At 44.1% G+C, this 23,779-nt stretch overlaps 1 protein-coding gene across 7 annotated transcripts in view; it reads right to left on the bottom strand.

Moving 5' to 3' along the window:
- Positions 1–23,779, bottom strand: part of rnf220a (ring finger protein 220a) — a 174,862-nt gene that overhangs the window by 40,300 nt on the left and 110,783 nt on the right. For all 7 annotated transcript variants that reach the window (XM_056390760.1, XM_056390756.1, XM_056390758.1 and 4 more), the window contains one exon: positions 5,245–5,374. In XM_056390760.1, coding sequence (XP_056246735.1) covers positions 5,245–5,374 — 130 coding nt within the window. The remainder of the gene's footprint in view (positions 1–5,244; positions 5,375–23,779) is intronic.

The raw sequence follows: 23,779 nt of genomic DNA on the forward strand, positions 1-23,779 counted from the left end.
TGCTCACCTGAATCAAATATGATGCTGTTTACTTTTGTACACAACCCCAAGTGCATTAAACATATTGTACAGGAAGAGAAAAGAGAGGAATTTTGATTTGTAAATTCTCAAAATTTGATGAAATGTGAGATTTAGCATGAAGCTACTACGAGATAACACAGAATTAAAACTTAAAAAAGCATCTTTAACACGGCTTTTAACCAAAACTTGACAAAATAAATCAAACAAGTAGATATTGGCAATCTTAGTTGTTAGTTATTATTGATATTAGTTTGTTGCTGCACTGACGTGACTGACTCCTTTTTCTTCTAAGATGAATTAGTTTGTATATATTAGTATATACATGTGTTTGTATGCATTACAAGCCTCTGCTCATGGTGAAACTGTCTGTGGAAACGTGTCATTACTGTTGCTGAGCTCTGTGTATCTGTGGATGTGCATATGCATCTATTGCAACTGTGTGTACGTGTGTGTGTGTCCATGTCTTGCGTGTGTGCGTGTGTGTGTGTGAAAGCTGAACAGCGGGCCTCACCTCCACCAACAAAGAGAATAAACATGGGTGACACAGTCAAGCTGCCGTGTAATGCAGGTGAATCTGCCAACAGCACCCAGCCTCCCCAAACACACACAGACACACATACACACCTCTCTTTACCCCTTTTCTACCTCTGTCTCTGTCATCTCTCTCTCTCTCCTTCTCCCTCTATCTCTCTTTTATTCATTACCTGGAACCTCTGCAGAGGCATCAACAATAACAGCCACCTCTACCTGCTTGTTGACGGTGTCAAACAGTGACAAGAGAAGGAGGGAGAGGGAGAGAGAGGAAGAGAGAGAGCGAGAGGACAGCAGTCGCATGCCTGCCGCGATGGGAGAAAATTGCCACAATGACAGAGGGGGTGATAGAGAGATGAAAGGAGAGTGAAAAGGGGGGAAAGAAAAGAGGTAGAAGGAGATGAAATGTGAGGTGAGAGAGAGATGTGGCGAAGGGAGGGAGAGCGGGCGACATAAAGAAAGAGATCGAGCGAGGGAAAGATGAAAGAAGACGGAAAACGAGAGAAAGAAAGAGAGGGAGTGATGGGAGAGTTGGTGTGTGTCATCGCCGCCTCTTCTCGCAGCTTCACACGTCTGTTTGCCCGGTTCTATGAATTTTTGATGGCGAGGGTTATGGGGCTGGAAATTCCAGCTGCCTGCCATTTCAAAGAAAGGAGAAGAGAGTGGAAATGAGCAGCACAACAAAGTGAAACAAACACACAGACAGACGGGAGGAAAAGGAAAGGAAGGGAGGAATGAAAGACGGGACATGAAGCAATTTAAAATGTGTTGTGGTAATAAGGTGTGTGTGTGTGTGTGTGTGTGTGTGTGTGAACGGGGGGGAGACAGGTGAGGCCATGTTGCTGCTTCAAACAGATCTTACAGCACATTGTCCCAGCGCGTCATACAGGACCTGCTCTGAACTGGCTTAACCTAAAGGAGGGGCAAGAACCTGTGAGATCATAAACAGGAAGTAGTCATACGGTATAGGTACAAGGGATCAGATGATGGGTCAAGTGTACCGTTTTGAGAAAGAGGACTTTGTGTTCACTGACTAAAACATAAGGATTAAAAATTATCAAAAATTTAAAATAACGTATTTAAATTTAGTGAATGATTTTAGGGGACTGTGGGTGTAATAAATCCTGTGGGCTGATGGACAACATGAAAACTGTGTGTAATTACACACATCATATGAATGCAGGAGACCGCAACAACAACCTCTGAAGTTAATGAATCACCGTACGGAGTAATTCATAATAAGCAAAAGCTGAGATTGGTCTCATATTCAACAATGACTCATTATTAAACAGCCACTAAATTGTGGGAGTTGCAAGAGAGAGAGAATTAAAAAAAATATTTTCTGTTTTCTGTTATAATTTCTGTCCAAAAACGGACTGAGTCATACTTGGGAGGCTCTCCTTAGAATTACAGAGGACATTAGAATCACCAAACATTGCGGTAGAAAGTAGGAGAAGAACGCAGAAGCATAGTTTCAGTTTTGGAAAATTAAAATAGTTTGGAGGCAGAATAATGTTATATTAATCTGAACTACTTTGCATTACTCACAATACTTTAGTGAGGAATCATAATAAGTTTCATTTGAGATGTTAATGTTTTTATTTATTCCAGAATATCTAGTTATATATTCTTGTTATAGAATCTCTGCATCCAAAACGTGTCAAAAGTACTACTGTTATTATTACTATTTAAATTATTGAAGTAGCCTTTGCGACTGCGACACAGTTTTATCTGGACCAGTCACAGCATTAGTTTGCATCGGGTTGATCAGGAATTTAGAAGCAATACGATTCAGAGAAACTGTCCACCCTCCCCAAACCTGATTAAATCTGCATCAATCCTACACAAGTAGAAACGGACCAGGTCTGACTGACAGCTAACAGGGTCCTCCGCCCCTCCCGCCAGAGGGAGAGAGAGAGAGAGAGAGAGAGAGAGAGGTCTTTTGTCAGTTGGGTGGAATAGATAGAAGGAGGAATGCAGGGATGGTGCTAACCTCAAGATGCTGATTGCTTTTTGCCTTTTTGTGCTGTCTGCTACAGAGGTGGGGGCTCCTCTGGTGGAGGCAAATTGATTATGGAGGAGGAGGAGGAGGAAGAAGAAGAGGAGTGGGGATATGAAGAGGAGGGGTGATGGGGTATGTAGATTACTTTGCCCCCCCCCCCCCGAGCGATCTGACATGTACAGGGCATGATAGATTTCCATTTGCTCAACTCTATGTGTGCGCGTGTGATTTCCATGTCCATACGTGAGAAGCTGTGGCCCATGACCAGGCGACAGAGCTCACAACCACAAGAGAGTACAGGTTGGCAGTTGTAATCACACACACACACACACACACACACACACACACACACACATGCAGGGAGAACAGAGCAGAAGAGAGAGGAGAAGATATAGAAAACAAACACACCCACAGAAGGACAGATATCTATAGAGGAGAACGGGCGGACACACATTCTTCACACCAGGATACTCAAACACGCACCTTCGTCTCCATACCCACAGCTCTTTCATTCAGCAAGTGCTGGTCGTCATTAAAGGCAGATTTACTACAAATTGGACCAAATTCCCACTGTCACTTTCAATGATGGCTGCTACCATGCAGAGTGCCAGAGAGCGGGAGAGGGAGAGGCCGCGTGTGTGTGTGTGTGTGTGTGTGTGAGGTAAAGAAAGAGGTTGCTTTTGCGATATAACACACACAGACACACACACGCTTTCTAACTTCATTTCATCTCCTGCTCCCTCAAACATGAGCAAACACACACTGAGAGTGTGTGTGTGTGTGTGTGTGTGTGTGTTGGATGGGTTAATGGCGAGTAGCTAAATCAGCCAGCCGTGACTTTGGCCACCGTCCCATCTCACCCGGGGGATGACGCTGTTTCCTTAAATAACTGTGTGGTTGTGCATGTATGTGGCTTTTGAGCTTCCCCGGGCTTATGGAGTCTCTCAGAGCCACAGAGGGAGGGGCAGATTACTAACCTGTATCAATCATTAAAACACATACACCTACACCTCACCATATCACACAATGATGGATGACCTTCTGTTCTATTCAAGCTTTAAATTCTACAATCCACTGACTTGTTTTTTTCCCCAGAGCTGTCTCTCTCTGCTGATGAAGGCCATGAGATGTGGCTGAAAGCTCTAAGTGGGAATTTTCAGACATATATGTTATTTTTCAGTTCTGTTCTTCATCTCATTTAGTTCTTTACATTTGCTTTTCTGTAAACATACTCTGATCCCTTCATCCGTCCTTTTTCCTTCTTGTTCATCTTGATTCTTCAAGATTTTTCACGATTCTTTTGATCGGTTTTTGAGTTCAGACTAGCAGGCAGATTCGTAACAATCTGTAGCTTTCTCCATTATTGATATAAGCTTCCTTCCTAACTGTCTACCTGTCTCTACATACATCCTTTCCTCCTCACAAAGCCAAGAACAATTATACATGTTGACCCATTCACTCTGAGGACAATGGGTTTATCCCAAGTCAGTGCTGTGGTTTGGGGGGGGGGGGGGGGGGGGGGGGGGGGTACAGCTTATAGAAGCAAGATCAAGTCAGGTAATGATGAAGTGACAGGATCAGGTTAGAAGAAGATAGTTTGATGGACAGTTGTGAAGGGGCAAAAATGAGAAGAGTGAGGACAAGAGTGAAGTGTATAAAAAGGAAGGAGAGGGAAAAGAAAAGATAAGAAAGAAGAGGGAGGATTAGAGACAAGAGACGAAGATGGAGAGATGGGAAAACAAGAAGGCAGGAAAGGAAATAAGGAGGACAGGAGGAAGGGGTACAGTTGGTGTAAACGGGGGGGAAATGAAGTGTGATTTCCACGTGGGGTGACGCTATCTGTTGCCCTGTTCCTCCAGGTTAATGGGGACTATCATAAAGCTGGGCCGCTTAGGTGGACACCGGGTCACGCACCAACACACCCACACACCCACACACACACAGGCCACATGTGCATGTACACAAACACACGCACACACAGCCAGACGCGCGGTCAAGGTGAAATATGGATCCTAATGGTTGTGTCCCATCGTTAAAAGGGCTTGCAGTTGATTTATCCACCGTAAAACAGCTCGTGCAACTGCCACGAGGAGAAGAAGGGGGGCGGCAGTGAACCTCAGGTCACAGGTTTGAATCCGAATCCCTGTAGGAAACACTTAGCGCTACATTGATGGCATGCCTCTGCCTTTTATGCAGATTTATGGCACCAAAATCTCTGCTCAGGAAAAATATGGGTCACTGAGTCTGACATAAAAGCTGAGTTAAAGCTCAGCCTTCACTGTACGCCTGAAAAATATTCACCTTTATGAGTTCTGAAAGTCCTGTTTACCTTTCCTGCTACATTGGCATCCCCATAATGTCACCTGAGTCCAGCAAATTAATGATGACATATGCTGAAATAATATATCAGACCTTTTTGACATTCAGTAAAGAAATACCTCAATATGCATACTTTGTTTTCTGTGCATAAGCAAAGGTATGCACAGTTGTGTTTAGCTTAGCTTAGCAGGAAAAACAAGCTAGCCTCTTTCAGAAGACGTTTAACCACCACAAAACCTTATATTATTATATTATAACATATTTTATCTGGGTAGCTTTCTCGACTAGTTAGTTAGTCTCTGGTCAGTTGTGACTGTAAACTGTGTGCGAGAGTGTGGGAGAGACTGAGGGGAGGTGTGTTTAAGGCCTACCTGTGGCATATGCTAGCTAGCCTCTCTATCTCTGTCTCCATGTGTTCCTGTAGCTCTCCGGGCCTGAGCAGCACCTGGCAGATGGGACAGACTGGAGCCTGGCTGTCGTACAGGGACATCTTCTTTTTACCTGGAGACAAGACAAGGAGAGAAACATCAGCATGTGCATGCATATTTGCACTGTGTCTAAATAGGGCGTCAGAACGAGTCTCAGATGAATATTTCCTGCACAGAGGCTTCAACATGTAGTTTCACCAAGACAAACCAGATGTGTCTGTCTGTGTTTGAGGTCGTGTTTTTCATGCTACACACTGTCTTTTTACTTTTAGTTTAAACATCAAGAAAATAAGGTTCAAGTTTCAGCATCAAGGTCACTCAAGTAAACTCGCTGTGTATTCTTTCAAGCACGGAGGCTTGAAATGTGAAACACACATTAAGTGCATGTGCAGTATAATCTTGCACTGCACACCCACCCACACACACACACACACACACACACACACACACACACACACACAAAGAGGGGAATAAAGTGGTGTACGGTCTCCATTGTGTAATGTTTGTCCCAGGTCAAAGCAGATTTAAAGAATCGTCAGCCAGATGAGATAATGCTGTATAGAGTCTGCCAACACTACCTCACTTCATTGTCCTTGATCAGCAGGGCACAGGGTGGGGCCCACCTGTACGTGTGTGTCTGTGTGTCATTGTGTTTCTTGGGGTGGGTGGAGGGGGGGTGGGTTATGTGTGGACGGCGTGCGCATTGTTAAGTGTGAGTTTTAGCAAAACAGCCTTTTGTGTCTGTGTGTGCGTTAAGTGTGTGTATCGTGCTGTACATGCTACTTCTTCAGGTTTATCTTTGCGTCTGCTTCGGCTAAAAATATCATCCATTGAAAGTGTCTCAGAGCTTAATGTTGGAGGACACTTCCTGAATTTCCTGTATTTAGCCAATCAAATGGGCTTTTTTTAAGGCACGAACAATAGGCTCCACCTCAGCCAGGATATCCTGTTTAGACTGCTTGTCACCACGGCAACAAGAGGACCAGGTAGGGGGGACTCCCTATCTGTCTTGTCTTTGGTGTTTCTCTCTTTTACGCATGCATGCACGCAAACACGCACACACACACACATATACATGCACATGCACACACGGCCCTCTGGGGACATGTATCCTTGCTCACATATTGGTCTGTCAGAACAGTTTCCTGCAAGAGGACTCATCAAGAGACAACTAGTGGGCAACACACACACACACCTACAAACACACACACACCTACGAACACACACACACACACACACACAAAAAATGCCACACACGTCACCTCCCTCCCTCCCTCTCTTTCTCCGAGCGTGTGTGCGCATACCAGCCTCCCATTTCTCCTGCACCGCTACTTAACAGAGCCCACAGCACTGGACACGTTAAGTGACTTTGAAAAATAGGTAATCGATTACTCTCTATCTCTCTCTCTCCCTCTCTGCCCCTCTTTCTCTACCTCCTTTTTTTTTCTTTTTCCACACCTATCCCTCTCACACTCGCTTTCTCTCCAGCCTCATCCATTTCTAATTTTCTGCTCCCTACCACCCATTTATTTGTTTCATTTCTTTCTCCTCCTCTTTCATCTACCTCCCATCTCTTCTTTCATTATTTCATTGTTCGCCTTCTTTCTTTCTTTCTTTCCATCCCCTCATCTCTCTCTTGATCTATGTTCATCTCCTTTCCCTCCTTCTCTTCTTCTCTGCCTTATTGTCTCCTCCCTTTGGTAAATTTCCCCTTCTCTCCTTGTTTCTCCACCCCCCTCCACCCCCCCCCCCCACCTCTCTCCTTCTCCCCTTTATTGCTTTGACAAGATAATTTGAGTCATGCTGAAGCTGTCACCATCCGCCACAGCAAACAAAGAGAGATCCAATCCCTGTCTGCTGCTGATGGGGCTCTTTCTATTCCGCAGGCAAACACACACCTGGAGGACATGGACACACACACAAACGCACTCACACACACACACACACACACACACACACACACACACACACACACACAGAGGCATGTATACAAACATGCCTACGCTTGATTATTTTTAGGCTTTTGTAATATCACTTTTTTGCACACTTACTTTTTTTTTTTTTTTTTTTGCTTTTCAATGTGCAGTGATTTCCTTCTGTATTGTGGAATTTTCCGTATGGATGCATGACTTTTATTTGTACTGGCAACAGATTGATGATAACAAAATGTAAATGCATGGGTGGGACAAAAGAATGGCAACAGGAAAGACTTGTATCAGAGCTGTGTATTCTGTGAGATGATTTAAACTCAGCTGTCTGACACATACTGTATACATACGAATCATACCGACTCTGATGTGATGAAACAGGTGGAAAATTAACATCCATGTAAAGGAATAGAATAGAAAATATATATTTCTTAATTGATAAATAATAATTATATGATAATTTATCTATTTATTATTATTATTGATTTATTTACAGTTATAACAGTATTTATCCAGCATGTGAAACGTCCTAACAAATTAAGTAGCTGCTCCAAATCAAGTAAATTAAAAGTCTGATGTCAACTTTTACTTTTAATTTCTGCCTTAAATCCGTCTTTTCTCTCATCCCTTTTATTTTCCATCCTTCTCTTCTGTCCATGTTCCTGTCTCACGTTTGTGCTGTCACTCTTTCTCATCCTTCGTTCTTCCCTTCTGTCCCTCTATTTTTCCCTCTCTTTGTCAAACGCTCCCTGAGGGAAGTGAGTGATGTGGAGAGGTGGACGAACAGATAAATCCAGGGGAGGAGGAGAGAGAAGAAGAAGAGGAGGAGAGGGGAAAGGGGGAAATGGGTGTGTGTGTGTGTGTGTGTGTGTGTGTGGGTGTTGATGTGATGTCGCACACCGGGGCTTGTCAGCGCCTTAAAGATGATTAATGTTGGGGCAACACACACACCGTACACACTCCCCACATGTCCTGCTCTGGACCTCACACACACACACACACACACACACACACACACACACACACACACACACACACACACACACACACACACACACACACACACACACACACACACACAACACACACACACACACACACACACACACACACACACACACCCTGCGGCACAACAAGGGTGCGTTTAATCTCAGGGAGCAGAGGGAAGGCACCGGAGTCGGAGAAGGTGGGGGACGAGGATGGAGGTGAGGAGGGGGCTGGACAATAACAAGGAAATAGGACTGACAGGACTTTTTAGTGCTGAGATCCCTCAGTGAATGCCAGCTGGCGGAGCGAACGAGGGATGGATGGATGCACGGGTGGAGGAGAGGAGAGAGGAGGTGTGCATCTCTCTGACAGCCATGATGGAGTGTCGGCCTGATCCCCCCTAATGTGCCAAGATGGATTGTCTCATCTCTCTTTCTCTGACTTTCTTTCCCTTCTCTCTCCCTCCATCCGTCTTTCTACCTCTCTCTCTCACTCCCTCCATCTCCAGTTTTCCTGATGTCCTACTTTTGCTTCTCTCTCCAGACCCTGTCTCTCTCTCTCCCTCTCTCTCTCTCTCTCTAGTTAACCCGAGCCTCTCTCTCTCTTCCTCGTCACCAACTTCCCTCCTTTTCATCTCTGTCACTTGATCCAGTTAATGGCGCTCACTGGCTTTTTTCATGTTCATGTCACAGAACAGTATGTCACCCAGCTGGCAGGAAGCATATCCACTGACTTTTTGCATCTCCTGTCTGATTTATTTACCGGCTGCTGCGGCGCTGACACGTACGGCTCGCTGGTCTCAACTCAACCCGCAGCGACACTCGTTGCTGTACAGTAGGTGTGTGGATTTGTCCGGGCGAATTCATATGAGAGTCACAAATTTTCCAGCAACAAGTCTCTGATAAATCCTCTACTTGACACGCTGCTGAAAAACTAAAATAAACTTTAGAAAAAGAAGCTGAACGGAAGCCAACAAAAAAAAAAAAGAAGCAGGAAGTGGGAAATGTTTTTAATATGAAGTGTCTGAATAATTTATGATGAAGGTCTAAGCAACTAAAGAGCCACTAAATATCAGCTTTTGTTATAGTAATATAATAGAAGCTACAGGGTTTGTAGTTTCAATAATTATCATTGACTTACTGTCTATATTATTGATTTTTATTGTTTATTAATTTACTTATTCATGTGCTCACTTGCATTTTAACTAATTAATTGTGTATTAATTTTCTCCTTGAATGAATTAAATGATCATAAAACATTATTGTATGTCATATTTTATCTTTTAAATAGGCTACAAGAACAAATATAAATAAGTTTTGTTCACTTTTGTTTTGTCATTGAAGGGAAATACATACATGGTTGTTGTGAGTTGGACTGAGAGAGGTCGAACAAGCAGCTGTCAGACTCCAATATAAGATATATAAAAAGACCTATTTTGGATTTGGGAGGAAAAATCACAGATATTGAAAAGTGATATCAATCCAATATATTTAGATGTGTTTTAAGTAAGTGTCAAGTAAAGAGTCATTTTCTGTAGCAGACCTGAAAATATCAGTTGAAGTATTTGGCTAATGAAGCAATGAAAGTGTGTTTTCTGAGCTGTTACAGAAGACCTGAGGTCTCCAGCAGCCCAAACACAGAACTCGGGTTAAATTTGCTCTATAAATAAATCTAATTATCTAATAATAAATAAAAACTAGACAGGCAATTATAGACACCAGATGGTGAGGAGGATAGAGCTAGATCATACGGAAGAGTGGAGAGCAAAGAGGAGGAATCTTCCCTCCCTTGAGGAATGCTTTCACTTTCACCCTTACTCTCATCCTTATATTCTTTCCTTGCTTCCTTCCTTCCTTCTTTCCTTCCTTCTTTTACGTCCTGACTTTCTCTCTCTGCTTTGGCTTTTCTCTCTTCATACTTCTTACCTTTTCTGGTTATTGTCCTTCTTTGTGCAACTATACCTGAATGATTGATTGATTGATGTGCATCATCATACAGCAAGTTTAATCTGTATTAACACTTGCAGTATCCTTCATGTTCCTGTATTCTCTCTCTCTCTCTCTGTCTCTCAGTGTCTCTCTCCCCTCTCCCTGTGTTCCTTTGGTCCAGATGAAGTGGGAATCAATAGATGCTAGATAGCGCAGGCTCCCAGTCACAGACTACAATGAGCTGAGGTAAAAGGCCACCTCCAGAGAGGACAGGGATTGTCAGCTCAATACTCGCTCTCAATGGGACCAGAGATAAAAAACCATTTGGGGTGTCCTCATGGCTCAATGGGCTAAGAGGCAAACCTTGTACTCACAACACTGTGGGTCCAAATCCCATTTAATGACCTGTATTGCGTGTCATCCCTTTGCTTTTATCTTGCCCATCACCCTGCCGCTCAGGAAGCAGGAGGCTGGTGTATGTTGGACTGTTTCTGAAAGCTGAAAAAAAATTAATGGAATGAACACACTTTACGTTTTAAACGATGCAAAGAAACGTTTGACTCGCCGTGAGCTTTGAGAAGTTCCTATCTTTGAAAAAATCTGCTGCAAAGGGATTGAATGAGACTTGTAAAGTATACACACAATCAGCTAATGAGCGCCGAGCATGTAAACTGGATTTAAACACAACAATAAGAGTCAGGAAAGACGAGGCTCAGATTTATGAGCTGGCACATATACAGTACGTTTGTGGGCAACACACATGTACATGTACACACACACACACACACACACACACACTGCAATATGCACAACTTGCGAAAACACACAAACACATTTCCCAAATGGAATTACAAAATGTCTACATGTGGAGGCTGCTTTTCTGTCCTTGAACAACTGTCTTCTCCTTGTGTGTGTGTGTGTGTGTGTGTGTGCACGTGCACAAACACACTTCCATTCCCCCTCCTTGTTGTTCCCCTAAATGAGTTTTCTGACTTGCATCAAGTGTTTATGCCCGCTACCCCTCTTTTCCTCCTCCTCCTCCTTCCTCCCTCCTTTTACTCACCCCCCCCCCCCCCCAACCCCCCCTCCCCCTGCAGCTTGCCCGGCTGGTTAGCTATAACACCCGCCAACATCGGTAAACAAGGAAATCTCTCAGCCGCGGCCCGGCGTGTAACCGCATTACCGCGCCCGATAACCTCTTCAAATAATGTGCGATAAGGGGAATTTGATTTGATTCACGGGGAAGGGAAGGAGGGCCACTTCTGCTCTCCCTCCAATCTCTTCCTTTTTATTCCCTTTCTCTCTCTCTCTCTTTCTTTCCCTTTCCTTTCTTCTCTCCACCACACCATCTTCTCCTCTTCTTCTTTTCACTTAGCCCAAGGGTCTGGGCCTCCACCTCCTCCCCCTTCCTCTACCGTCTCATCCCCCTCTTATTCTCCCCCTTCTCCAGAATGACACCGCCTCGCATCCACAATCAAATAAATCCCGCAGAGGTGTCAGCCTTCATTTCGACTCTCCCCTCTCTCCTCCCCCGAACAACGCAAGGTGAGGTGAGAGGCCTCCCTAAAGCCATCATCTCCATAATGGCAAATATGAGCCCTAAAGCCCAAAACCAGGGGCCGTATTAACACAAATGGGGAGTAGCAAGGTGTGTGTGTGTGTGTGTCTCCCAGTGAGGTGATATGGTTTTTTTCTTAAGTGAGCTGTGATTTAAGCAGGCCAGACACTAGGCTGAGCACTAGCTGTGTGTGTGTGTGTGTGTGTGTGTGTGTGTAAAATAGATGAGGCTGTGTGGCTCATTCAGAGGACATTTGATGAAATGGAACGGGGGTCAACTTCAGTTTGCCACCCAGGCTTGCGTTGCTCGACTCTGTGCATGTGTGTGTTTCCTGTGTCTGTCTGACGTGTGTGAGTGCGTGTGTGTGTGTGTGTTTGCGTGGTCTCACTCCCTGACAGTGATGCATGGCACTTTTAAATAGCACTCCTCCACGCCCTGCTCAAAACTCATCACCAGGCTCTTTCACTATCCCTCCCTCCCTCCCTCCCTCCCCTCGCTCCCTGGGGTTGTCACTTTTAGAAAAGCAAATGAAATGTCGGCGCGCTGGAGAGCAGGGATGAAGAGATAGCCGGATAGAGGGATAGAGAGGGGAAAGGTGTGTGTGTGTGTGTGTGTGTGTGTGGATGTGTTTGCTGTCTGTTTCAGGCATGTTGCACTGTGCCGAGTGAAATGTAAATATTTCACATGCACAGGACATTTTGGCGACATGGGAAAAACTGTGGCTGTTACTAAATGCAGAAATATTCTTTCATTCTGTCGCTGAGAGAAGTGCGGAGACTTTTCAACGCTGCTTTGCTCCTGAACAGAAACTAAAAGTGTAAGAAATGTGAATGAAATCTGGAGGATTTAGGAAGCAGCCAAAGGGAAAGAGCAAGAAATTAACACATCATAAATCATCAGCTGCCTCGTTTTGAGCATGTGTGTGATAAATGGTCATCTGATGATCCCAGTGTGTGTCTGTGTGTGTCTGTGTGTGTGTGTGTCTGTGTGTACATGTGTAGTGCTGGTTCTTTACTCCTGGGACCCATGGTGCGTATGTGTGTGTCTGTCTGAAAGACAGCGGTGTGATGCTAGTGAGCTTATCTCCGACTACTGACAGCTGTTTATTCAATCAATCACCTTGTCAGTGTGTGTGTGTGTGAGAGAGAGAGAGAGAGAGAAGTAAATTAATGGAGCATTAACCAAGCAGTGACCCACAGAGCAGAGGTACCTGCAGCTGCTATAGGCCAAATCTCAATTCAAGACCCCTATCATACACACAAACACACACACACACACACACACACACACACACACACACACACACACACACACACACTTGACTTGAGGAATTAAGAATCACAGACAAAGACAAACATCTCTCATTAGAAAATATCAATTCTTTGTGCTAAACTTTTGATTCAAAAATTGAGTTCTCTTGTAATCCACACATTAAAATATGCCATAATTAATACTGAATAATTAATTGTTGAAATTAGTAATTAATATTTAATGATTTTGGAGACCTGTACATTGTGCATTTTGAATATTAACAAAAGACAAATTGAAATATTCATTACTGGCTCTTCTTGTATATTTCATGTGTCAGTTCAGAGTAAAATAGCAGCTCTATCTTAGTCAGTGTGACGTGTGTACAACTATTACTATTACTCATTATTGTGACTATTAAAAAATGTACACACTGAAACACTGACACGTCTTTGCTTTCTCTCTGTTTTCTTGTCTCTCTGCTGACTGACTGCTCCAATTCTCCTTCCTCAGCTGTGAGGAGGAGGAGGAGGAGGAGGAGGAGGAAGAGGAAGGAGGAGGAGGAGGAGGAGGGATACCTATAGCAGAGAAGTGTGGGTGTGAGGCCTGTCGGCACTCATTTCCATCCCAAAGGGCCTTCATCACGACAGGAACATGCCGTGTCAGTGGGCAAAGAGGGACATCAGCAAGTCTGAAATAGATGCCCTGAGTCAGCCCTAATCACCACACACACACACACACACACACACACACACACACACACACACACACACACACACACACACACACACACACACACACACACACACACACACACACACACAATGTGTAACAATGAGCTGAAAATTTTCATTGCGCATGAAACTGACTGCATGACATTCTTAGTGTTTTTAGTGTAATATTGTAAAGTAGTTATGTGTACAGTAATATTCTACTGTATCTATGAATGTAGTACAAACCAAAAACATTTATTCTCACAGTGTATATATGTGTATATATGTGTATATATATATATATATATATATGCATATATCAGTACAACAGCCCTATAGTAAACATCTTATTCAGAGACAAACACGTCCATATTATTCCTCTATCAGTTATTTCTCTTTATCTCTCATTTACTTCCCTTTGTTCTTTCGTTCTGTCGTCTTTTATCTCTTCTTTCCCTCTTCCTCTCTCTCTCCCTCCCTGCCTCCCTCCCTCTCATTATCTCCCTCCCCGCTGCTTTCATATGGTCTAGCGGCTGAATTAATTACCAAAGCCAATTAACGCTAGATTGGCTGATGTTTTAACTAATTAGCTTTAATGAGGGTGCCGTGGCTGCCTGCACTGTGTTAATTGAATCCTAACAGCGGAGGAGGCGGCCTGTGGAGGCAGAGTGAGAGCGGTGGACGGATGGATAGATAGATGGATGGATGGATGGATGGATGGGTGGATGGATGGAGGCATGTGCACGCTGACACACACACACATGACTTGTTATTGATAATATTTAGAGCGCGTCGCAGTAACACCCACCCTGTTGTTGCGACTGGTTTATCATTAACATCCTTGGCCTTTCTTATAAGACACTGTCTCTCTCTCTCTCACACACACACACACACACACACGGGAAAATAAAAGAAAAGAAAACAGTGATATGATTATGTTATGTCACCGTGCGCCTTCCCTTCATTTGCTGGGTAAAAGTTTGTCTTAGCTAAGTGGGTTTTGTTAACAGAACTCATATCCGCGCCGTGTCTCTCCTGTGTTTGTTATTGCCGAACGTGCCTGGCAAAGAGGAGCAGGAGATTAAAATCTTAGATCAATGTCGTGCTGTCCTCTCTGCGCCGGATTACCTGCTGCGTACCTGAACTTCATTTTCACCTGCTCTGTGATCGCGGCGTCACGAGGATGAGATGTGAAATCTCAAAGGTCCCGTGGATAAATCTCAATTCCACATTATGTCATTTACACGGTTGGAATATTTTCATCCGGCACTGTGAGTTCCGCAAACTGTGTGTGTCAGATTTTTATTTATTTATTTTTTTGTGTTTATTAATTCATTTGTTTCAGATGAGCATTTACATTGTTCTCCAAGTTTCCTGACTCTGAACCGCACCACATCCTTTGGACCATTTCAGAAACTTAACACCATCAAAGGAAACAGAAAACAATTCAGGAAAAGTTCCACACTGCCCAACAAAGACTAAACGTAATAAATACAATTTTTGGTCTAAATTGAGTTAAAGGCAGAATGTGACATTGTGACATTTTTTTAACCACATAAAAATAGTTTTGCAGTTTTTGCTTTGTTTTGCAGTTACTTTAATACACCACACAGCTAAAGCTCCAGACCTACATGTAGTAACGTTTCTTAAACACCTTTTCTCATCTGTGTTGTTTGTGTATTTACAGATTATTTACAGCTGATCACACTGCACAGAAATTATATAAATTATATAATTATAATGTCATTATATCCCACCAATTCAACTTGATTGTAGATTTCAAAAAGCCTTTTTTTTTTTTTTTTAAATCAACAATCTTACTCTGAACAAATATTCATGTTACATAAAGTTATGATTATCACGCCCCCGTGTGTCCCCTCCCCTCCTGCAGATCTATAGGCACGGACGGCGGCAGATTATCTGAGGTGGCTATAAAAATCTGCATGGCCGTGTAAAAGGCTTAATGATTTTAAAGTTACAAGAGAAAAGAGCCTGCAGTTTGTCTCATCCATCAAGTCTAGCACCGGCGCCTTCGCCAAATGGCCCTGCCACCTTAACCTGGCGCTTAGCAATGCGGGGCCAAATCCTCCCTCCCTCACCCCCCTCCTCCCTCCCTGTCCGTCTCACACATTTTGTCTTTGTCCCACTTAGACTAAATGATTTCTTTCCTTACTCTTGTGATCTCTTTCACCCTTCTCTGTGTCACCTCTTATTTTTCATCAAGGAAGTTGTGAAGTAGGAACCGTCCAGTTTAACTCTGACCATTTCCTGAATAAATCTCCTGGATAATTCAATCAAACAATACGGCGATTTATTATTAATATTTCACTGTTATTCTCCCGTCAGTTTTGGTCACACTGGAGGTTAAAGTACCCGTGATCCTGAGCACCAGACCGGCTTCTCCCAACCAAAGCTTGTGTCTTCATTTCAGCACATCGTGCTCAATATTTCAGGAAACCAAGCTGAGCTCTTTACCACGGTTGTGTGAGTGTGTATTATATCATCTTTAAGCCCCCTGCAGACCCTCAGGCACCTCCTTAACCACTTCCCACTGCAGCTACCCCCCCCCACACCTTGCAATAAGGTTCCTCTTACACATGTTAACCCTTTGACCTGTTGTTGCAAACTGTAATCAATAGCAGCACTCACAACGCGCTCTGTTTCTCTTACACATTTCAGAAATCAGGTTATAGTGAGACACACAGCAGCTGAAGGACACAGAGATAGCAGGCGTGAATCTATACAAACCATTTCTATGTTTGGATATGATTTTACTCTCTCTCTCTCTCACACACACACACTCTCTGACACACAGATCACGTCCGTGTTAACATACACACACACACACACACACACACATCCCTCAAGAGATGTGGTCATGTCAAGGAGAGGAGTGGGAGATTTTCATGTTCCCATTGTCTGCTCATCTGTCAAACGGCGGCACACTCCGTTCACACACACACACAAGCTGAGAGGCAGAACTCAGGACCACTGTTTCTTTTTGTTTTCCATCTCTGTGCTGTTTCTCTCTCTCTCTCTCTCTCTCTTCTGATGTTCTCCCACCTTTTACTATTTTTCTTTTTCTCTAAAACAGCGAGAGACGTATGCCTCATATTGTCATCTTAAAAAATATATATATATATTTGATCCTTAAAATCACACAGAGTGAAGAAGTAAGAATTGAGATGATTCCATTCAATGTCATTTTACTTATTTCAATTAAATGACATTTACATTTTTAGGATTTAAAAGCAATAAAAGCTCAATTAAAATAAACTGATGCAACAGATTGTGCAGATGAATCCATGTTTCCTGGTTCCTTCTTTAAATTGCTTCTTTTTCATTTTGGTGTTGTATAGGAAAAAAAAACAAAACAAACAAACTTGGATTTATAGCTTGTGATAACTAACTGTGGAACATTTGGATTTATGGTTTCTATTAGTGACACTGATGTCATTCAGACGTAATAAGGGCTATAAACACAGATATACATCCGTGGTGACAACAATAGCCAAATGTAAATCAGATAAATAGATGAAATTGAACAGTCATTCAAACAGACCCATTCTGCTCTGAAACCTCATGAGCCTTTTGTACAGCAGAAGCTATTGTAGGTGTGTGTGTGTGTGTGTGTGTGTGTGTGTGTGTGTGTGTTGGCTTGTCAGCGATTGAGAAGAACCTATTTCCTCTTGCTGAATCCCTGGCTCTAAATGATGGATTGATATCTTTCTCACTGTGGATTATATGTGCATATGTGTGTGTGTGTGTGTGTGTGTGTGTGTGTGTGTGTGTGTGTCAGTGGCCCTCTCAGCCTCCTGCTGCCTCCCCTCTCAGGCCCTTATCAGCTCTTGTCACAAACAGAGGATAGGGGATAATCCTTCATACAAGGGGAGCAGTCTGGCCTTCCATCCATCTCGCTGTCTGTCGAGCTGTCTGCTGTATTACCCCCGTCTCACCGGAGTGTCACCGGAATAGAAATCAAACGGACACAAAGCAAACTTCCTGCATCTCGGTAATCTCTGCCGACACAACTTAGATGAGTGTGATGAGAACAACACTCCTGTTTTTGTTGGCGCAGAGTTCGGTGTAAAGTTTGCTGTAAACACTTTGTGATTATCTGCGCTGAGGATGAACGCGTGAGTTTAAAGTTTACTGATGGGAATTTTGTGTTTTCCTTGGGTGTCAGTTGTCCTGGTCGGAATAAAAAACAGACCACAGGCCCCTTTGGAAAAATGACTGCAACCCAGATAATGAAAACTTTCCGAGGTTCCTGGTCAGGCCTACGCCTTGGTGGCGCTGTGTTGTGGTTTGGGCGCTTGCCACGTCCTCATGACAGTGGGTGCTGCGGGTCACCCTGAGTTCCAAGAACCAAGAGCTGTTCCCTGCCTCTAAACTGGACCAGACTTGGGGCTTTGACTTTCACGACGTTTCATAATGTCACAGAGGATCATTTACACACCACTCTCATAATATAATTTACTTTTGTTCTAAAAGGAGATTTTTTAGAGAGCAATAAAAATAAAAATAAAATAACATGAAAACATTAGAACAAATTGTTGCCCACATCGACTTGGACCACACGAGAGAAGACGTGTTCCAGATGGAAAAACCCTGTTGTCTTATTACTCTGCTTCAGCCTGAAATACGTGAATACCCACATTACACTGTGTCTGATGCCTCCCTCTGTCTGTTATGTGTGGGTGGGAACGCTTGATAGGGACAGAGCACAGATGTCTATCTGCTGGAGTGGGGTATCGCACAGGTCACACCTGAGGTTATTCTGTGTACGTGCACCAGCGGGTGTATGTGTGTATGTGTGTGTGTGTGTGTGTGTGTGGGTGTGTGTGTGTGTGTGACAATCAGACACAGTGCGATTGCATCACACAGCTGCAATTGGACATCATTGTGATCTTTATCAATGTGCTATCTCTCTGCTCTACAGGACTCTGCCCATCATCTCTTCCTCCATCCACTCCTTCCTGTTTCCTTTCCTTCTCCTTTCCTTTCCTTTCCTTTCCTTTCCTTTCCTTTCCTTTCCATCCTCTGTTTCCTTCACTCTCTCTGCCTGGTGATATCAAAGTGCCCAATAGAGGGGGATGTTTCACTACACTTTGCCTCTGTGGGGCCTTTGGTATTTTCCTCTGAAGAAGTATCCTTTTTATAAATTGTCCATCAATGAGTTCACACCTATCATATTTCATTTTTATAATCTTTGCATCCCTGAAGGTCTGTTTGAGCCAAAATACATGAAACTATTCCTTTTTTTTTCTCTTTTTTTTCCCCAAAGCATTTTCCCTGTTTCGCAGCGTCTCACATGACGTGTGACGCCGCCTGCAGCTCCACTCATGAGAGAAACACACAAGATTCAATAACAACCATCAAATTCAATCAGACAAAAAGTGAAGGGAGTTCGTCATTGATGAGTATTTTTATCTGTTTACATGACATCCAGGTGTTTTTTTCTATACGTCTGTTCTTGCAGCACTTTCTCACTTTCTGTCCCTATAAAAACCACGTATCTCCGATGCATTAACTCTGCAGGAGCTGCTTTGTGTTTCGGCAGAGTGACAACACATTTCTCAGATGATCCAATGGGGTTTTAATCTTTTTTTTTTTTTTTAAGTTTAACTTTAACCCAATCTGGAACCTTCAATCCTTCAGTTCATCTGGAGATACTTGGTTTTCACCGGGCTGCGATGATGCTGTCTCTACTTTTGTTTAGTCTCAGGAGCTCTCAGATTCAGTATGGCGACAGCTTGAGGGCTTTCAAATCCCAATACCACGCACACACACACACACACACACACACACACACACACACACACACACACCACACACACACACACACACACACACACACACACACACACACACACAGGGTGGAGGGGACAGGTCTGCAGCTCAGATCAATAGAAAATTAAAGAGACCGAAATGGTTTCTGCTCACATATTAACCTTCCCTCTCTTCTCTCCTTTGACTTTCTTCTCCTGTCTCTCCCATCTTCTCCATCATCCCTCCCTCTCTCTTCCTCCCTTTTCTCTCCGTCTCTCGGTGTCTCTCGCCCTCCCCTAATAGCTGGTGCCGCTGACGACAACAGTGTTTCAAACAACTTGAGTATAGGTTTTAGTGACAGGCAGAGGAGAGACGTGTTTTTTTGAGTTTGAGCTGTAAAGAAACGGAGAGGAAAAAAAAAGAAAAAAGAAAAGAGGGAGAGATGGTCGGATGAAGGGATGGGGGCAGTAATAGCACAGAGACGACAGGGGCTTTGGATACTCTCTCTCTCTCTCTCTGTCTGTCTGGACACACACACACACACACACACACACACACACACACACACATATACACACACCGTCTGGGGACTCAAATCTCAGAGCAATTTTCAGGCCGGATGATTGGCAGCTTGATGCGTATTCTTCCCCTACAAGACCAGCTGATAACTCCAGCTATCCCATTCCACTCCACCATCCCTCCCTCTCTCTTCTCTCTTTCACTCACTCTCACCATTTTTTTTTTTTTGTCGCTGTGACTCTCTCAACACCCCCATGACCCAATCCCCTCCTACACTCGCTTCTCTCACCCCTCTTTCCATCCTTCTTTCCCCCTCTCTGCCTCCCTCTCTGGGCCTGTTGTGGGGCTATTACAATGACAGAGGCGATAAGGGACATTTATCACATGTGCGGTGGGGTGAGCGAGAGAAAGCCCTCAACAGGTCTAGGGGGAGGAACACACACACACACACACACACACACACACACACACGCACACGCACACACACGCACGCACGCACGCACGCACGCACGCACACATCCAGACAGGATCAGCACTGATGCACGTGGAAGCGCGCACACATATCGCATGCATGCAAATGTGCACGAGTCCGTGCACATAAACACAGACAAATAAATAAACAGGCAGGGGTTGCACTGCATAAACACACACACACACACACACACACACACACACACACACACCACACACACACACACACACACACACACACACGAACACACACAGAATGTAACGGTGAATCATCCTCCTTTTCCCCATTTTGTATTTTGCAGTTGAATGAGGCCAATTCCCCATAATTCAATACAGTTGAAAAATGAAACCCTGGTAAATCGCTACAGCGATTTTACAGATCCCCGCTTATCCTCATAATTCATTATTTCCAAACTGTAACAACATTACATTTCATTTGTAATGCTCTGCCTGCCTCAGCCATTTGCCAATTGTTATATCTTATTGTTTTCCCTCTCCAAGAGGGAGAAAAGTGAGTTATTGTGGGAGAAATGGCGGCTGGCTGGATGGCGGGGCTCGCTCCTTCTCTGACTATCAACCTGTCTGTCTATCGCCTCCGGATCCGTCCTGTCTCCCTCTCCATCCGTCTGTCTGACGGACTGTCTCACTAACTAACTGAACTGAAGGCAACAGTGCAACAGAGCCACAGTGAACTAATGAGAACAGAGTTGTTGTCCTTATTGTGGTCGAGTGATAATAAACCTATTGTTTGCAGCCTTATAGACACACACACACACACACACTTAACACAGACTGAGGGGACTATTGTTTTTCAGCACCGTGGTACAGTCAGAGCCACAGCTGGACCGGTGCTGGGCAGAGCCTGGCACGACGATGGGGCGAGGAAGAGGAGGAGGTGGTAAGGAGTTAGGAACAGAGGGAGGAGAAAAGGTTCATGCTCTCGCCAAAACATGTGACTAAATTACTAGAAAGCACAATGATTTTGTCACTCGCGATTACTCACTTCCCAACTGCAGAGAAACGTTTACTGTAACTGGAAGCAACTCTGCCTGGAAAAAACGTCTTACAACTGAAGCAGAAAAAAAATATTCTGCAATTTAAAACATTGTACAGCCACCCATAAGCTTTTGTCAATATTGCAGAGAAATATCATTTCACACCAGGTGCTGCGAGATAACTGGAGGAGGGTGTTTGCAATATTTACAGCTTCAAAAAGAAAAAATCACTTTAGATCAAATAGTGGAATCGCCATTAATCTAAGAGCTAAAAACACGCTTTGATGTCCCTTTCTCTCTCACACTACACACACACACACACACCCACACCCACACACACACACACACAGATGCGGAGACACTATCCTTCCCGCATCCCCCCCATTCATCACAGCTGTAGCCATTCTGCAGCCCTGCCCATGTTACTGTACCCTGTCACACTGCTGGCTAAACAAACTGCTCCTTGATGTATGAGGGCTTACACCGGCCATAAACTTATTCACTTTTAACTAGCATGCTACCGGCTTGGCACGGCCAGACATCACCTTTACTCTGTGTGTGTGTGTGTGTGTGTGTGTGTGTGTGTGTGTAGCGCATGAAAACTGCCTGTGAGAAATTAACCCCCTGGGTACTGCTTCATAACTCACTCCTCTCTTTCTTCCCTCTCTCCTTCTCCTCCCTCCCTATCTATCTTTATTCCTTAGCCCCGGCATTAGTCCTGTATCTATTACCCATTAGAGAGTGTGAGTGTGTGAGTGTGTGTGTGTGTGTGTGTGTGTGTGTGTCTTTAACAATGGAGGAAATGGCTCAGTGGTACAAGAAGAAGAAGAAGAAGAAGAAGAAGAAGAAGAATCGTGGGTCTTATATGTCTTGCAGGACGACAAGAGGCTTCCTGTTAGTGAATGAATGGAGAGAGAAAGTGTAGACATCAGTCTTAATGATGTCTCCTCTCTCTTCTTCTCTTGTCTTCTCCTCTCGTTTCTTCTTCTTCTCTGTTTAATTGAGTTCATCCAGATAAGACAGGAGATTGTAAAGCCATATAACCAATAACAGATTTATGGTTATGCTTGTGATGTTGGCACTGTGGCACATGTGTCAACCTCTGACACCCCCCCACCCCCTACCCCCACCCCCACCCCCACCCTTCCTTCCTGTTCTCCCATGGTGCTTTGCTGTTTTATTGACTATATGTATTTATTGTCTCCAGTCAGTCTGGAGTCTATCAGACGACGCGCTAATCGGGCAGAATGTGATTAACGATTAATTGATAGTTGCAGCCTTATCAATAGCATTGCCTCCCACCCATAAATGCGAGACACATCTGTCCACACACACACACACACACACACACACACACACACACACACACACACACACACACAGACACACACACACACACACACACATATAACACAGCAGGTATGAACACATGCTGGCACAAACATGCAAACTAGCACACTAAAGTACATACACATCACACGTCTCCCACTGACACGTACGCAGCGCATCGAGCAGCACCACCTATGCACACAGCTAGTAAAGGCTAATTACGCAGTTTTTTTTGTTTTTTTCCAGTGTTTTATTACTCCAGTAAGTTGGAGCTGCATGAGGTCCCCTTCTTATCAAGCAGTAAATTCATTAGCGGCTAACACACCTCGCTGGGGCAGCTCATTTAGTCCTGACAAACAAGATTAGAGGGCAGAGGGGGCAAGAGGGTGGATCTGGACCAAGAACTCTGAGATCATAGGACACTGATACAGACATGCGGGAAAACAACTGTCCTTTACTCCTGTCAGAGAAGAATCAGTCTTTTTCAGGTGAGCTGCAAACAGAAACATGTGTGTGTGAGTGTGTGTGGACTGGTTTACAGACACACTCTGACTGACCACTGACTAACAGTAAACTGGATCGTTATGGCGACATATGAACATTTGCTTGGTTCACAAACACAACTGTGGGGTTTAAGTGTAGCTACATGGAAGGCTGGGATATGTGTGTGTGCTGGAAATTGTGTTGTAAGGCGCTAGCAATTAGCGTTAGTGATTAGCATTCGGGGTGGCAAGGTGGTGCAGTGGTTAGCACCGTCGCCTCAGAGTAAGAAGGTTCTGGGTTCAAACTAACCGTGGAGTCGGCACGGGTTTCCTCCGGCTTCCTCCCACAGTCCGAAGACATCCATCGCTATAACTGGTGCCTCTAAATTGCCCATAGGTGTGAATGTGAGCGTGAATAGTTGTGTCTTGTTGTGTCAGTCCTGTGACAGACTGGCAACCTCTTCCAGGGTGTACCCCGCCCTCGCCCCGACGTCAGCTGGGATTGGCTCCAGCCCGCCCGATACGCTAAAAGGATAAACATTACGGCT

The sequence above is a fragment of the Seriola aureovittata genome, chromosome 12 (assembly GCF_021018895.1).
Source record: "Seriola aureovittata isolate HTS-2021-v1 ecotype China chromosome 12, ASM2101889v1, whole genome shotgun sequence".
Lineage (NCBI taxonomy): Eukaryota > Metazoa > Chordata > Actinopteri > Carangiformes > Carangidae > Seriola > Seriola aureovittata.